At 35.5% G+C, this 16,767-nt stretch overlaps 1 protein-coding gene across 2 annotated transcripts; it reads left to right on the top strand.

The window, feature by feature from the left end:
* The first annotated feature begins 7,662 nt into the window (after positions 1–7,662).
* LOC110801203 (uncharacterized) lies at positions 7,663–15,446 on the top strand. 2 transcript variants are annotated; one of them, XR_002536848.2, is made up of 9 exons: positions 7,663–7,848; positions 7,982–8,126; positions 11,054–11,144; positions 11,700–11,897; positions 11,993–12,222; positions 12,924–13,055; positions 13,934–14,091; positions 14,171–14,232; positions 14,871–14,890. XR_002536848.2 is itself a non-coding variant. In XM_022006532.2 (9 exons), exons 1-9 carry the CDS (start codon positions 7,727–7,729, stop codon positions 15,005–15,007), a joined length of 1,185 nt encoding a protein of 394 aa, XP_021862224.1. In that variant the 5' UTR covers positions 7,665–7,726; the 3' UTR covers positions 15,008–15,446. The 2 variants fall into 2 exon arrangements, 1 of the variants encoding a protein (XP_021862224.1); XM_022006532.2 differs by having other exon boundaries at positions 7,665–7,848; positions 14,024–14,091; positions 14,871–15,446.
* The last annotated feature ends 1,321 nt before the right edge of the window (positions 15,447–16,767 follow it).

Below are 16,767 nucleotides of genomic sequence, written 5' to 3'. Positions count from 1 at the left end.
ATATTTACTCATCGATGTTAAGCAAACTGTTTTTAGATTAACAAAATTCCGAATCCTACTTTCGAATTAATCTTAAAAGTGGTTTAAAAACGAATTTAAGCTAATAAGTATACTTAACACCAAATCAAAAGTTGCTGAAAGTCAGGGCTATTACACTATACCAACCTTAAAATAAGTTTCGTCCTCGAAACTAATTTGAAACATAAAACTAACTTTAGATCATTTGAAGAGTTATATCCTTTTTAAATCACTTTTGTAAATCATAGTATAGTAGGAGCTATGATATCTCCAACAAAAGAATATTGTAAAATCAAATAAACTAGAACTTAAACTATGGAGAGAGTACCGTATAGGAGGACACGTCAACTCTAAAAGATACGAGGGAAGAAGTCTAGAGTAGATTTATATAGAAATGATATATTAGCATACTTGATTATATAAGACAGAGTAAAGGGGCATAGGTTTTACTTTGGGAGAACTATTCAAAGGAATTGAAGTTGAGAACGCATATGAAATCTTATGGACATCAAATAAACTGGAGACATCCTTAAAATATTTATTAAGATTGAAAAGAAAGAAAGAAAGTTAAATAAGCAACAACCATATAATAGGCTTCGGGCATGCTTAATTTAAAAGGAAAACCATTTTCATGGTAAGAATTTGTCAAAGGAGTGGAATTGTTGACGCTTTGAACAAATCGAAAGGGAAGAATACCAACCGGACTTATATGGAAGAATACTTTAATGAATAAGAGTTTATATAAGAAGTTAGACCACAATTTACAAACAAAATTCGAAAAATACTTGGTTGAAACTTTAAATATTCTTTAAATAAGTTTTTTTTTTCCAAAGGTTCAAATAGGAATCTTAGAGTTACTTTTAAAATAATAAGAAGTATATAATAAACTCACACATGAGATCAACACCTCCATCAATTCAACGAAAAGTATTTCCTAAATGCAATACTCACCTTATACCTCCACGACTTTAATTTCCTAGACTCAGCGTATATACTTGACTTTCAATCCTAATAGTACTAATAAACAACCAACGGATGCACAAACACATACCAAATAATCAAACAATTAAACCAGTAAACAAGTAAACAAATCAAAAACTCTAATCCTCCGATAATTCCAACACATTACTAATCTCTAACTCACATTACAATTCCAATTCTAATCCTCAATATTTCCTATCATAAGACCAAATGAATCCGCGAAGATTGTTATAATTTATACTTTTCAAAATAATGATTCATTCTCAAGCCCTTAAATCTCTAACGACCATTTCACGGACCAAACTTATCGTTCTCACCCTCATTTCCAATTGCTCAACTTCTAATAACGACATTTAACTATAAAAACATCAAACTATATATCATAATCTTAATGGAATACCTCAAAATCCATAAATCATAATCCTTAGGTTGGAATTTCAAAACTTGACCTCTCTTAGTTCTAGTAATTCTCGAACCATTAATCTATATTCTTCAAATCCCAATGCTTTTATATTTCTATCACAATATTCTTATTCCAAACTTTTTCTCCTAATACTCCATACATGGTACCCCACTATCATCTTACTCGATTTCCTATATTAAACTTTCAAAATAAATATTTTCTTCGATGAACAGATTTAAGCGCTTCAAAATTCTCAATTTACCATTCCCATTCCTAAACTCAATTCTAGACAAGCCCAACCATTATATAATATTTTATTTCCAAAATACCACTCTACCCAAACCATAAGTTTAAATCATTTAACCCCTATTAACTCCAAAATTCCAATGTTTTAGCGTTTCAATGACTCAATCCATATCAACAAACTTAATTTCTTCAAATACCTACTTAAATTCCCATGTTCTATTCAGCAACACCTCTCACTAATAATCAAGTAACAAAATGATAAGTCCATCATACACATTCTTCCACAATACTCATATTCGTACATTTCTCAACTTTATTGACGACAACTCATATCCTTATAACCCCATATTAATACGTATGACCCTGTTGGCCCTTAAAAAAAAAACTTTCAACACTAGTCCTTTGGTGACTAACCTCCGTACCAACTCTCGATTTCTCAATTTGAAATAGCAATCTTAAGCTTTTCCTCCCAAAATAAACGCATATATTCCATAACTCTTAATTGGACGTACATACATTTTCTTTTTCCCAATTCATATGCCATGATATGAAGATTATGGCGAACCCAAAATCAACCTCGGCTCTGATACCACCTGTAACCATGGTATCAGAGCGGACATGCGACTGTATGCCGAGTTATTAGACGACTTAGCTACATAGCAGGGAAAAAGATCTATGGGATTAGTTGTGATTGATTAAGGATATTAGATATGAAAGTTTGTGGATTGAAATATGAGAGTAGGCCGGAGTTGTTAAGGGAGAGTTGGAGATTTGAAATGGGGTAATGATTTGATGGAACTAATCAAGTTATACAAGTTAAGGATTTTGCTGTTGAGGTTTGGAGATTTTAGCAAAATATCGATCTGGGAGTTAGTTAATGGTTGAGTTAGTATGAGTTTGCTTAACTTTGTTTTCTTCGTGTGATTCTTTGTTTTTAGACAATCTAAAAGTTTATGTTTTCAAATTTCGAGGACGAAATTTATTTTAAGGGTGGTAGTATGAAATAGCCTGATTTTTAAGCAGCTTTTAAGTAAATGCTAATTCTATTTTATTAGCTAAATTTAAATCTTAAAAACGATTATAAGGTTAACAGTACATTAAGGCTTTCCTTTTAAATGACTTATATACTATATGTTATTAAATAAGTTAATATTTTCCAAAAAACTATTTTTCTTTTAATACCCAATAACAATCTGATTATTTTTTTTAACTTAAGTTACAAAATTACCCTTTCACTCTAAACATGAGAAAGTCAGCTCCTCATTCACTTTTGTCTTCTTGATGCGTGGCAAGTGGAGGAAGTGCCACCAATTGCATTGTTGTCAATAGGAAATCAATAGCTAACCAAGTGATCTTTCCCATGTTCTTAATGAGCTCTTGATCTTTGTAATCTAGCTTTATATATTTCTTTTATCAATCCTAATTAGCTTTGATTATCGTAAGAACCACCACCGTTCGTCGGTATTTCTACCGCCAGACACCACCATAAACACCAGTACCACTAGTATTATTCACCCCATCTTCGTCATTTCCCTTTTGCTCATTAATTGTGGTCAAATAACACCCACAAACATCTCCCAAATTTATTCTTTTGTATCTGAAATCGCAACACCGAAACTTTAACCCAATTCATTAAATTTCTTTTTCCTTGGTGTCGGGCCTGTTGTCCAATTCGCCATTGTTGGTGGGTTGTTCTGTCACCATGGTATCACCATTCTTGCTACTTCGTTGTTCGGTTGAGGCGCAGCCATTGTTGCTACGTTGGTGTTGTTCTTGTTGGATGTTGCTCCTTTGTTCTACTTTTCTTGTTATTTTTAAGGAGACCCAAATTTTAATTGGGCTTTTAGAAGATCATATGGAAATTGGAGAGTAATGAAAGAGTTGTGTTCAAGATGGTAATGGGGATCAAGGATTATTTCTATACTAGTACTATGGGAAATGAGTATTGTTCCTAAGATTTGTTTGCTCTTTTGTGGTAACTTTTATGTTCAGCAAAATTACTTTATGCCCTTGTGTGTGTTAATTATTATTTTATATTCATATATGATCATATATCCATGGCCATGAATATCATGAATTGCATTTATATTTGATTGTTAATTAATTTGATTGATATTGTGAAATTATTTATGGTATTGTTCGGAAATAATTTGTCTATTAAAATAGATTTCGAAATGATATTGTAAATAAAAATGTGATCCGTATTTGTTTTGTTGGTATTGGATTATGAACGGATATGGAAAAGTGGGCAAGGTACAGGCAGAGGAAAGATCCTAAAAATTAAGCTAAGACCGGAATGGTCGAATATAAGTAATGTGTTGTGTTTAAAATTAAAGCAAAACCAGAATGGTCGAATATACGTGATAAGTTTTGTTCTGTGATAATTAAAATATTTTGTATCCAAAGCCTGTCCTTACCACTGATTTGTGAAGGGAATGATCAATGCCAGCTATACGTTTTCAAAGATAACCAAACTCTATTTCCGAACAATTGCTAAGTTATGTTTTGAAAACTCTTTGAACAAATGGTTTGAACTAAAAACGTTTTTACGGGCTGAAGTAAAGGTTACGAGTTTTTCACTCATTTTGGAATTTTTGTTTTTTTTTTATGTCTTCTCTCTGTAAGCAGGTGGAGTGGAAGCTCAGGTGGGATTCAAATGGAGGCTGGTTGTATTTAAGAGATTGTAAATTATGTGTTACAGATTAAGGTTGTATTTACGTGTGATATTAGATTGTGAATTGTTTGTAAGTTTGATTGTGAATTAGAAATTTATATTTATTTAAAGATTAATCATTCGAGTTATTTAAGGTTGTTTTGTGGGCCCATAACCACAGGTCCAGGATCGAGTTTAAGATTTAAGGTTAATTATTTCGTTGCGTGTTAAGAGTTAATTGTGATCATTAAGGGTTAAGTGTTGTTTATTAGCAGCTCGAAAGAGCGGGCTGTTACACTCCAAGCCTTTGAATCTCCAATACCAAATTACTAACCCATTATTTTTATAATTTCTACAACAAAAAAGAGTTAACATCTATTAAATTATAGTTTAACAATTTAGGAGTAATATATGAATAAGTTGAGAGTGAGAGTGATATTGAAAACTGAAGTGAGAGTATTTGTGAAATAATATAGCAAATTTATAATAAAAGCCTAGGTGATTACCGTTGTTTTTGAGCCGTTGGAGTTGATAATTGAAAGTCTGAATTCATTGTTGATAATTTCGGTGGATGAACAGATAAACTGATGAAGCCTTCATTTGAGCCGTTGGAGTTTGCTGTTTTTGGAAGATGAAATGATAGATTTATATAGCAAACGATGCATGCTAGCATACATGCATGATAAATTAATGAACAAACTTTACTTTGTCAGACAATGTTGGAATTTCTTTACTTTACTTTACTTTTCTTACTTTACTTGACAATGTTGGAACAAATTGATAAAGTGAAAGCATCTTTTGCTTTCTTTAACCACAAAATACAAGGTTGGAGTGTTGGACCACTTTGGAAGTATTAACATGCATGATAATTGATAAAGTGAAGAATCTTTTGACTCCCACATGCATGATAAAGCTCTTCAATACAATACAAGATATTAACATGCAAAATTGGCACAAAAGTTGTACAATATGGCACGTCGTGCTTTATCGGGCTTTAGGCCCGCGGGCCGGGCTTACCGTGCCAGCCCACGGGCTAAAACGTGCCTCAGTGGGCCAATATTCGGGCCATGGGCCGGGTTGTGCCTGATCGCAAAAAAACAAGGCCCAGGCACGGCACGTGGCACGGCACGAACAGTAGCGGGTCGGGTCGGGCTTGGATCAAGCCCGTGCCGGGCCGGGTTTTCCTCGGGCTGGGCCGGGCTTCGGGCCAGCCCGGCCCACAGCCATCTTTAGTCACAGTACTACTATCAAAACCTAAAAACCTAACCCCATTCTTGAATTCTTTCCTAGGGTCCCAGAAATGTACTTTCTCTATTTCAGTGTACCCTAAACCATCCACTAATTCCTTAACATATTTTCCATCTGCATTCTCATGGATGTAATAAAAGACATCCACCCTCCCCCCATTATAAACCATATCCCCTTGTACAACCCATTCACCACCATGATGCACATATATGCAAGGGTTCAAAGTCAAATCATCAACATCTGATCACAGTTAAAACAATATCAATTAAAAGAACAAAACTTTAAGAAATCAAACCAAATGAAAGCTTGAATAACAACACAAGAGATAACCAAAGGAAACAGTTTCATTCATTCATTCATCATGATCATTCCAGTTAAATTTACAAAAGGGTAGGCTTCAACCCTTACATCACAAACCCCAATCCACTATTGAGGGAGAAGCCTACGATTAAGTATAACATACTGTCATAGCAGTGACAAATACCAAAAATCAACACTTGTCACCTTCCACAAAAACCTACTTTGCTATGACAGTAGTGATTGAGTTTGTCCTAGATTTTTTTAAAAAAAAAGCTATTAACAAGCTGGATCATCAGAAGCTTGACAAAAGAGGGGCCACCACCAGCGCCACCATCACGCACCCCTGCATGGCCTCCACCAACAGCTACTCCTCCTCCTTGAAAAGGAGGGGAAAGCCGTCAAAGTAGACGGTCATGTCCTTGTCGAGCCAGGCGTGGAAGTCACGACCATCATTCTCAATGATGTCCATGATGACCCACTCATGCAACCACCCACGGTAGCATCCTTGAGGGTACGTGTATGGCAGGCGGTAGCGCAACTTGGACCACCTACGCCACTGCTTGCAGACCCCTTGCACAGCAGCCTGCCCCTCCCATTCCAGCCTGGGGAAGATCTCATGAGTCAGGATATGTTGATGATAGCAAAGGGGGTGTGCCTCTCTCAAAGCAAGGACTCCTAAAGTCAAAGTAACGGCAAAAGTCAATATCAAGCAAACTCTGTTTAGTTAAGTGAAAACAGTAACTGAAACCCTAATTACTACAGAATCTAGTTTAAATTACTTCCAAATTAAGCAACAATTCTTTAATTAAACATATTAAACACCATTTTCAAGAACATGCAAGCATCAATTCAAATTAAAAATTGGAAAGTAAAAACGGAAGAAACCCTAATTCCTAATTCCAACTTAAATTGTTAAATTATGCAAAATCATCCCACGATTGTTCAAATTAACATATAAAACACCATTATCAAGATAGTGCATGCACCAATTTTGGGAAAAACTTTAACAAAAAAGCCCTAATTTATCATGGCTCAACTGCAAACATTTATTGAAAAAAATCGACAAATTGAATGAATGAAAGTACCATGAGGAGTACCTTCGTCCCATCTAGAAATTCTTGGCCTCTTCCTGGGGAGTCCTTCCCACTTGGCATCAGCATATCGTTTGTTGGATGAGCAAGAACCCATTTTTGCAGAAAAAAACCAGAGCAATAACTTCAAATTCCTTTGTGTTTAAGTGAGTAAATAGGAAAAAGACAACTGAGAGTGTAAAGGGGGGGGGGAGGGAATATAAATAGGGAAGTGAAAGGGGGAAAATAAGGTTGGGAACAGTAAAAAAAACCGCCAAATAGAAGGTACCAGGAAAACGAGGGAAGTTGGAAGGGTTTCCTCTTGTAAAAATAGAAAATGAAGTTGAAAAGGCTAAGTAATTCGAAAAGACTAACTTTTAATCAAAATCATCTGTTTTCAATCATTAATCTAACGTGTATATTAATTCTCCTTTTATTTAAATCATTTTTAATATTATTATATGCATTTTAACGTCCGTTAGTTAGGGGAAATAAAAAGCAGCGTTTTTCATCCATTTTCAGGGACCTAAATGCTCATTTTGAAACTTGAGGGACTAAACTGCACCTTTTGGCAAAGTTTAAGGACCTTCAGACCTGTTTACTCAATTAAAATAGATATCTTTTACCTATACAAGGGTAACTTTTAAGCATTTTACATTAACTTACTTCGATATACAATATTTATCGTACACCTCGTGTAAATAAGAATTTGTGTTGTTGTGACATTTGTCAATGCAGTGAAACCCTCATTTAACGGTTAACACTTAACACCAGTTCTTGTCAACAAATTGAAACCCCTCTCTCTCGATGATGATGATGAACACCAGTTCAAATTTCCCACTTCCAGATGCATTCATCAAATTCCTCGAAGAAAATGGACTAGACCCTTCAATTTACGCTTCCAGGGATTCTCTTCCTCGTTACATTAGGTATTATATTCCTCATCCAAAATCTCGCCCTATATTTCTTTTAAAAATTCATTGCTAAAGGAATGATATAATCATTCATTGCTTCAATTATGAGATGATTCAATTCGATTGTATATGGGTCTGATTGTAACAGGTTGAAGCCAGGTCGCGAGGCGAAAATTGATGAGATTGAAGCCGAGTTTCAGTGCAAATTGAGTGAAGTAGGTTGGCTGCCAAGTTTTTATTCTCTACCAACTCATGTTCAAATTGCTAATTCTAAGGCCTACCAAGAAGGCAAGGTAAATAGAGGAAGAAATTCTTCCACTTTGAGTGGTTACGGTTGATTTTTTAATAGCATTTTTTCTTAATTTCTAATACATTTAACTTCATCTGATTTCTTATTAGTTATTCATGTTTTTAATGACCTTTTAGTGTATAGTTTAGGGGAACATCATCAAAATTATGTTAGTGTATAGTTTAGGGGAACTTCATCGAAATTAGGTTAGTGTATAGTTTAGGGGAACTTTTCATCTGAAACTATGTTAGTGTATACTTTAGGGGAACTTCATCTGAAACTATGTTAGTGTGTAGTTTAGGGGAGCTTGAATTTGATAAATAGGTACAAAAACTCTGCATTTTCAGCATGGTTATAAAGATTTCCTACGGTTCATCTTTGTTTGTTGTGAAGTAGCCCAAGAAGGTCATATTGGGTTATCTATCAACTGTTGAACGTTGGAAATGCAAGACTGTAGAGACAAAGAATGGCTGCTTTCGACCTTGTTGGACCTTGTATTTGACGGGAATCGTGTGCCTTGAGTAGTAATTGAGTGGATAATGTAGATGTATTCACTATTCCCTATCTATACCATGTCTCTTCGTGCCTCTACCCTGATCCCCATTGGACATGCGTACACTAATCCATGTGATTTTGGCATTTTTCTATCATTGGTGGGCCGAGAGCCTCATTTGCAAAGAGATTGTTTCAAAAGACTAGCCTTTTTTTTATGTTACTTAACTTCATTTGCAAATAATACATCAACAACAACAATAACGCCATAGTCCCAAAATTATTTAGGGTCGGGTAACATGAACTGTCATAAAGAACCGTCTGGAACAAAAAGGTAGAAGATTATGTTAAAGAGAGTTAACACACAAAATTGAGAAAGTGAAGGCGAGGGTAATGAGGCAAGAAAGTAGGGAACAAGATATGAAAGCCGGTTTAAAGAAGAAGCACTAGTGTATAAAAAGGTGCAAGGCGCAGGCATAAGGCGCGCGCTTCATCAAAGTGAGGCGCATTTTTTATGAAATAAACATTTATTCACTCATATGCATACACATCCCACTAAAATAGACTATAAAAACACATAATTGTTCAACAAAAGATATGCATTTCATTCATTTTACTATAATCAACATTAAACATCGTCTTTTATCATGCAATAGGAAATAAAGATGCTACAAAGTGAACAAAGCTAGCTTCATTGATAATATCAAAAGTATATGGCTTGATTTTATCATATTATATCATCATCTTCTGCTATAAAAACATCACCCTCCATTCAGTGACTGATAGCCTTCATCGTCGTATTCTTCTTCTTCCTCTTCTTTTCTTATGGCCTGCCTTTGCCTTTTTGTAGTAACCCCACTTGGGTAGAACGTGACAAGTGGAAGGTAAAAATTATCAGTTTATTTTAGTCCATAGAAAATAGATCTTTATGAATCAAAAAGATAAATCTGTTGAGAGAGAAAGAGAGGTCGAAGATAAAGATAAGTTTGATGAGAGAGAAAAGAGGTAGAAGATAATTATAAGATCTGATGAGAGAGAAAGAGAGTGTACCTCGGCAGCAAGGTTTCTTCATGGAGAGATGACGACGATGACGATGACGATGACGATGATGATGATGATGATGATGATGATGATGATGATGATGATGATGCTAGGGCCGGCTATTATATAATCTGTCTTCTGCTTTCTTCTTCTTCTTTTTTCTTTTTCTTTTTTCTTTTCTTTTTTCTTTTCTTTTTGAACTCTTTGCCCACCATCTGATGTTAAGGGGAGTATATTTTGTGTTTAAGTGCATGATAAGAACTATCAAAAGTCCATCAAAAACAGGAAAAAAATAAAATAGAAAAGACGTTTTAAAATAAATTTGATACGCCAGCGCCTTATGCGCCTTTTTCTCGCCTCATTCATAACTTAGGCGACACATCTGTGCGCCTTGAGCCTTATCGCCTAGGCACGCCTTTTTATACACTGAGAAGCACACAAATGTTTATATATATATATATATATATATATATATATTTAAATAATAATAATAATAATAATAATAATAATCAAAAGAAAAAAGAAGAGAGAAGAGAGAGAAGTTTGCAAAGGAAAATAGAAAACCAAGTCATGTTGAGTCATTGACATATATAAATAATATTATATTCCTCCACCAGGGCAAAGTATCTAACGCCATATTTTCTTGAATCCTCAACAAATTCATATCACTCTCAATCACCCTCTTTGGTCTTCCCCTACCCCTCACAACTCTATCAACCCTTCTAACCAGCGCATAATTTGGTCTTCGTCTTACATGGCGCGTGGAAAACAACTTCATAACTTCATAATGGAAAACATTTCCCTTTTGTATAGAAGGTATTCCACATTTTCCATTCGATTCCCTTACATTTCTTTTTCTCTCCTCCCATCTCTCCTCTCCTCTCATTTTCACTTGTATTTCCTTTTTCTCACAAACTTTTTTTTTGCAAGGAAACAAACAGAAGATAAACTATTTTACAATTGTGTTTTCCCTTGAAATTGTTTTCCTAGGAAAAATCCATTGAAACAAACTGAGCCTAAATAACTCAATGGGAACAGTTGCTTTGCTTTCGGGGATAGGTAAGGGACTAACGGAGAGTAGAGAAGAGAAGAAAGACTGCTACAAGGTACTGGAAAGTTTAGCCTATCCTAGTTTTGAATATTATGTTGAATATTGAGAAAATTTTGGATGGCAATCAATTGATGGCTAGTGAATGTGTGATGGTTTGAAATTGGTTAGAGTTTAGATGGTCAATGACTATGTTAAGGTGTTCCCTCACCTCTCTTTTGCACATTTTCATAACATGTTTCATACTCCAAGCCTTGTTTTTTACTATGGTAAAATGATTAAGGGTTCTATCATCCTTCGCTGGCTGTTGCACAAACGTTTGAAAGCAATGCCTTTTGTTTCTGTTTTAGGTTTATGGGATTGATGCTGCTTCAGGGGCTGCTGTCCAGGCTTTGAATATTGTTCCAGGAGACCATGTTCTTGATCTTTGTGCCGCTCCAGGTACTCACATTTGTCTTCCACGATTTAAGTAGCAGCATCTTTTCATGTATTTTTTGGAGCTGCTAGCAAACAATTTCTCATTTTATTAGTAGCATCAGCCATAAAGCTTCTACTTCTAATATCAGTATTAATAATCTTCTTTTTTAGCTAAGATTGTATTAGGAATATAATTTGCTTCATCCTTTTAGAGAAACTTTGGGGTAGTTTTGGGCTTTAAGGTTTAGTATATATACGAAACCACTTGATGCATCAAAATTATCAGGATTGGCTGTAGCTTTATGCATGGGCAACTTGGTCTGAGATGGTTGAAGTTCCGTTTGAGTATGCAATTGCAAAATCTTGAATCTTACTTTGCATTTAGTTAATGCCAGAGTAGGACTGACCAACATTTAAATTTCGTTTAAATATAGACGTTCAAAGTTGTTGATGTCTCAAGAAGTCATAATCGACATTTTTGGCCATCTGATAGTTTATCATAATGTTAGAGATTTATGTTCACTGTACATCTGTGAGAGTGATTTCTCAAACCTGTCTTTATTTGTCTTTTGTTGGCAGGTGCAAAGCTTTGTATGGTATTAGATCTTCTCGGTGATTCTGGTTCTGTTACTGGTGTTGATGTTGCAAGACATCGTCTAGCAGCTTGCAGAACTATGGTCCAAAAATATGCCCTGGGTGATCGCTGTCGACTCTTAGTAGCTGATGGCACGTCATTTTCTCTGATTCCTTCAATAGTTTTGGCTGCTACTAAATTACGTAAGTGTAGGAATTTGGTGCTTGGTTTAATTCGTTTTACTAGTGTTAGGTGTCTTTGGAAAGTTGTTTTTGAAATAGTCCCTTTTTGTAATCAGTTAATGGATCTACATTGGAGAAGAAAGTAGATGTATTCAAGGAGTGGACTTCTAAGAGGCCTTGGAAGGAAAGGAAACGTGCAGAAAAAGCAAGGGCAGCTAGTCCATTACAGATCTTAGAACCAGAACTGATATTTTATGGGCAGCATTCAGGAGTTATTGGTTGTACGAGAGATGAGTTATATCAGACTGTTAGTGATGATGAGCTTTACACTTGTGGTTATGACAAGGTACTCTTATCGTCCTGCCCCAGTCCTGGCACTGTTTTTTTATTTTTTAGGTTCTATATATTCCAATATGTTTTGTGTTTTCTTCCCCTAGGCTTTTCTATTTCACTCTTTTCTTGTTTGTTCCTGTATTGCTAAGGGGCTATTCCTTAGATTCTTAATTGAAAAGACTATTGGCATCTACTTCAAAACATATAAGAGATGAAGAACAGTTCATACGATATTTTATCTGTTGGAACTTCTAAGTTGGCAAGTTTCTCATTTGGAATCTTTGAACTTTGTTATGACTTATGACTTCTCTTGTCTCTTGTTTCAAGGAAGTATTATAGAAAATGGCTTCATTCTTAAGTTTCATTTTTGTGTCCTATTCAATCTCCATGTCTCATCTCATGCCTCAATTTTTGCTTATATGTTAAATTAAATAACATCAAGATTCTTCTGGTTTCTTCTCTTTTGAATTTGTGTCCTTGGTGTTTAATACTTTAACGTCATCGAGATTCTTCCGTGTCCTTTATGTCTTGATTTTGCTTGCATTTTTATTATCATCTTGATTCTTCGGTCTTTGGTCTTTTGGATTTGCATCCTCTCCAAATGTAGAAGTCCTGGCTATTCCATTATTAACATTTTTATACTTTTTGTTGAGTCCTGGCTAACTGGCTGTGCTGGTTCTTTATGCTTAGAGCTTTTTAATTCTATGATACCAGGTCCTTGTGGATGCAGAGTGCACTCATGATGGATCAATTAGGCATGTTCAGAAATTTGAAAATTGGGGCTGGCAAACACTTCAACGTCGTGTGTTGGATGCAGAGAGAACTGATGACCTGACAAATCTCCAAGTAATAACCGGACGGTTAAAAATTCTGTAGTTCTGTTTGTTATTTTTGGATGATAGCATGATTCTCACATACCCATACTTGCCATTTTGTAGTTTGTGTGAAGTGTTAGGACATTTACGACATTGTGTTATGGTTGGGGGTCTCGGGAGTCAGGACAAACTCAAGTATGTATAGGTTTTGACACTCTGTCATGAAGTTGGTCCAGCCAGTATGACGCTTAAAGAAGGGCTACTTATGATATTGAGATTCAAATGTATATACCCACTATTCCAGTTTCCATCAGGCCACCATGCTAAACATCTGTAAAGAGCCAGTCTGGGCTTGAGTATAGATTATTGGCACCTCAAATTCCCTCATGGAGAGGATTTATCAATTCCAGCCCTGAACTTGAGTGAACCCGTGACATTAAACCTTTGGTTATTGGAGTTGGGGGTTGGATGGGATGGGATGGGATGCGGTGTGGGTATCTGTAATTTGAATGAGATCACCTGATTATGGTGCTGTATGAAATTGTATTAGATGTTTGGAGGTTTCCCCCCCCCCCCCCTACCTAATTACCTATCCCGTCTCTCTCCTCTTCTGCAGTGGATTGCCTCTGATCAGTTATTAGGCAGCATGAGTTGAAGATTTGAGCCCTGTTCGATAAAGTAGAAAGTAGTAGCATCTAACCATATTGAATTATTCTGTCTAATATCATGTTGTATTGAAATAGTAGAATTGCACCAAGCCTAATCTAAAGGTCTAATAGCTTGTAGTTCTCCCTTAATTTGCCGACAGTGGCGACAGCAGTTATTATTGCAGAGAATGGTGGACGTTTTTTTTTTCTTTGATGTTTCAGCTATTCACTTACCATTTGTTGCCTGGATGTATTTTGTCAGGCCTGTTGCCTTCTTCATTTTTTTGTGTGCTGAAAACAGAGGCCTGTTGCTACTATCCTTCGTTTAACGCCTCCCTTCCCCTCTTCTCAGTTCCGACTTCTGAGTAATGGTTTTCGATTGCTTAAAGCTGGGGGCTCACTTATCTACAGCACTTGCAGGTATCCTTGTCTTGTATGCTTTTAATTGATGTTCCTTAGGAGGACAGCAAAGTTTAATCCTTTTTTTCTCGTGGTGTAGCTTGACAGTTGCCCAAAATGAAGAAGTGATTGAGAGGTTTCTGTTGGAGAATTCATCTGCTGGTGATTATCTATCTCTACCATATATAAATTTGAATATTCTTATAACTCTTGCATTCTTGGATACAGTAAGGCAGGTAAGGCATGCAGTCGTATATTCTTCTGGTAAAGGAATTGATTGAGAAAATAAGTTTTGGTCTTCTGTATGCCAAGGGAGTGTTAGCGTAAACTATTTTCTCGGAAATGATTTTCCCATTTCCATTTTCCATTTGAAAGGAAGGGAAACCACTCTTCCCACCAACTCTCACTCATCTACTCCTGTTTTTCCTTTTCTATATGACTTTTCTTGGAAGTAACCAAAACAAAGAGAAACTAGTTTCAAATAGTGTTTTTCCTTGAAAAATGTTTCCATGGAAAATCATTTTTCACTTAAAATGTTTTCCGCCAAACCAAACGAAGACCAAATGTTATTTGATAAATAGTTCTCCTTGACAATTTGAAATGGAATAACAAAAAGGGTCGGAGCCTCAAAAGAATTTGCCAAAAAACAAAAGGGTGTCGAAGTCCATTTCTCAAGTTACTCAGTTTAGTCGACTTTTATGCACAAAACTATTGATTAATGCTGTTTGTAAATGTGAATACTCAATATACTTTGGTTGTGTTAAAAAGTGATGTAAATGCAGTGTTGGTTATCCTTGCAGAGCTTCAAGAAATAGATGATTTCCGCAGTTGGCCATGCAAGAGTGGTCAGGTACCTAAGACGCTGAGATTTGATCCTGTAACATCCCAAACAAGCGGGTTATTTGTTGCCAAATTCACGAAGTCGCCCACCTTTTGATTTGGAGGTAGTTTCTGAAGGTGAAAATTGAGAGTTAAGACAGGTAATAGACATGTGATTGATGTGGTTAGAGGAGTCTGAACAAGCCCTGGGAAATTGAATACATTGTCGTTGATGCTACAAAAATATCTTCCTTATGTTTCCACACGTGGAATCAGTGATTGTATCATGATTGAATCAACCAGTTTCATGACCAACCAAGTATCGCTTTGTGGTTTCTCTCCTCACCTGAAAGGAAGAGTTGTGCTGGCTCTCCTCTAGCCTCTAGAATGTAAATTCAGATTTTGAAATACTGATGAACTCTGCTTTGCTTTAGACGGATAATGCTACCGTCTGGTCATACGTTGTATTTATTGCATTGAATGTATATGCTTTTGTAACGAGTGATAGATTGAAGGAGAAAAACACACAATATTATACCTGTTTCGGTTTTTGCAGATACAGAGAGTGTTGGTTAATTGTTTCTGACCGAGGAACATCCTGGCAAAATGATGCAATTCATGGAGTACATTGTTTACTCCTATCATGAATTCTATGTTTGTGGCAAAATGCAATCCATATTTTAGAAGTGTTGTTTTTCTCTAATTTTTGCACTATTTACCGTTTTACCTCTTTCACAAAACAAACTATTACTAACCGCGTAAACTTAAATCACTAGCCGGTTGTATGACTTGTATTTGACATTTTGGCAATTTATTATAAAAGCGAAAAATGATACGACCTCCGTCCATTTTTTATTGCCACATGTTTCGTTTAGGGATGTCCCTTTAAGTTTGTCCCATGCCGTAAATGGTAACCTTTTCCACTTGCCCTCTCTCTGTCTCTCTCCTCACGATCCCCTTTCTCTACCCATGTGCACAATGTAAACCCAAATCTTAATAAAGTGCAACATGCTATATAATGGGGGAATAAAGAAGGGACGGAGTGAGTAGTTTGGGTTGGATCATTCATGAGCCCTCTATAATGAAATAATTTTCTTTTTCAACAACTTTTTCCTACTTTACCTTCTTTTCGTAATGTTCTAAATCGAATTAAAAGTAAATAAGATCTCTACTCGAAAACAAAATGCATATCCTATGAGATCCAAAGATTTTTTAAACGTCAATTGACTTTTGGACACGAGTCACCCAATATAACATTTTTTTAGAACTAATAAAGATTAGGTCAAACCAATACCACAACTTACTCGTATTGAGACTATTTATAATGTATTGGTAGGCTAATATCATACCACCTCTGTTTCAAAATGGTCTTTACACTTTTCGTTTTAGTCTGTTTCTTAATGTTCTTTACACTATGTTTTATTCTTTTTTTTTTTGACAAGAAAATTTACTACCTTGCCTTTCTTACCCCTCAATGTTTACCATTTTTCAATCACTCACTTTTTCTTACTTTATTCTTTTTTTTCACACCCACTCACTTTTTCACACATTTCTCTTACTTCATTCATATTTTATTAATTCAACCAACTTTTCCATTTTTGTCTTAATATTTGTGCAAATAGTAACCGTAAAGATCTTTATGAAACGGAGATAGTACTAATCAGTATGGATATTAAAAGAATGAAAACCATAGTAAAGTTCATTCTACTCCCTCTGTTCCTTTATGTTGTTCCCAGTTGGAATCGTGGTGGGAATTAAGAAAACTACAATATTGGTTTGTTTGGGTATAAGTGTAATGATTGTGTGCAAGAGATTCTTTTTTTAGGAATAAAGTAAAGAGAGAAAATAATAAAGAAAAAAGGGAAAGTGAAGATAATT

This window comes from Spinacia oleracea, chromosome 3, assembly GCF_020520425.1.
Source record: "Spinacia oleracea cultivar Varoflay chromosome 3, BTI_SOV_V1, whole genome shotgun sequence".
Classification (NCBI taxonomy): domain Eukaryota; kingdom Viridiplantae; phylum Streptophyta; class Magnoliopsida; order Caryophyllales; family Amaranthaceae; genus Spinacia; species Spinacia oleracea.
The sequence above is the reverse complement of the archived record's forward strand: the minus strand, read 5'-3'. Positions and strand labels throughout refer to the sequence as shown.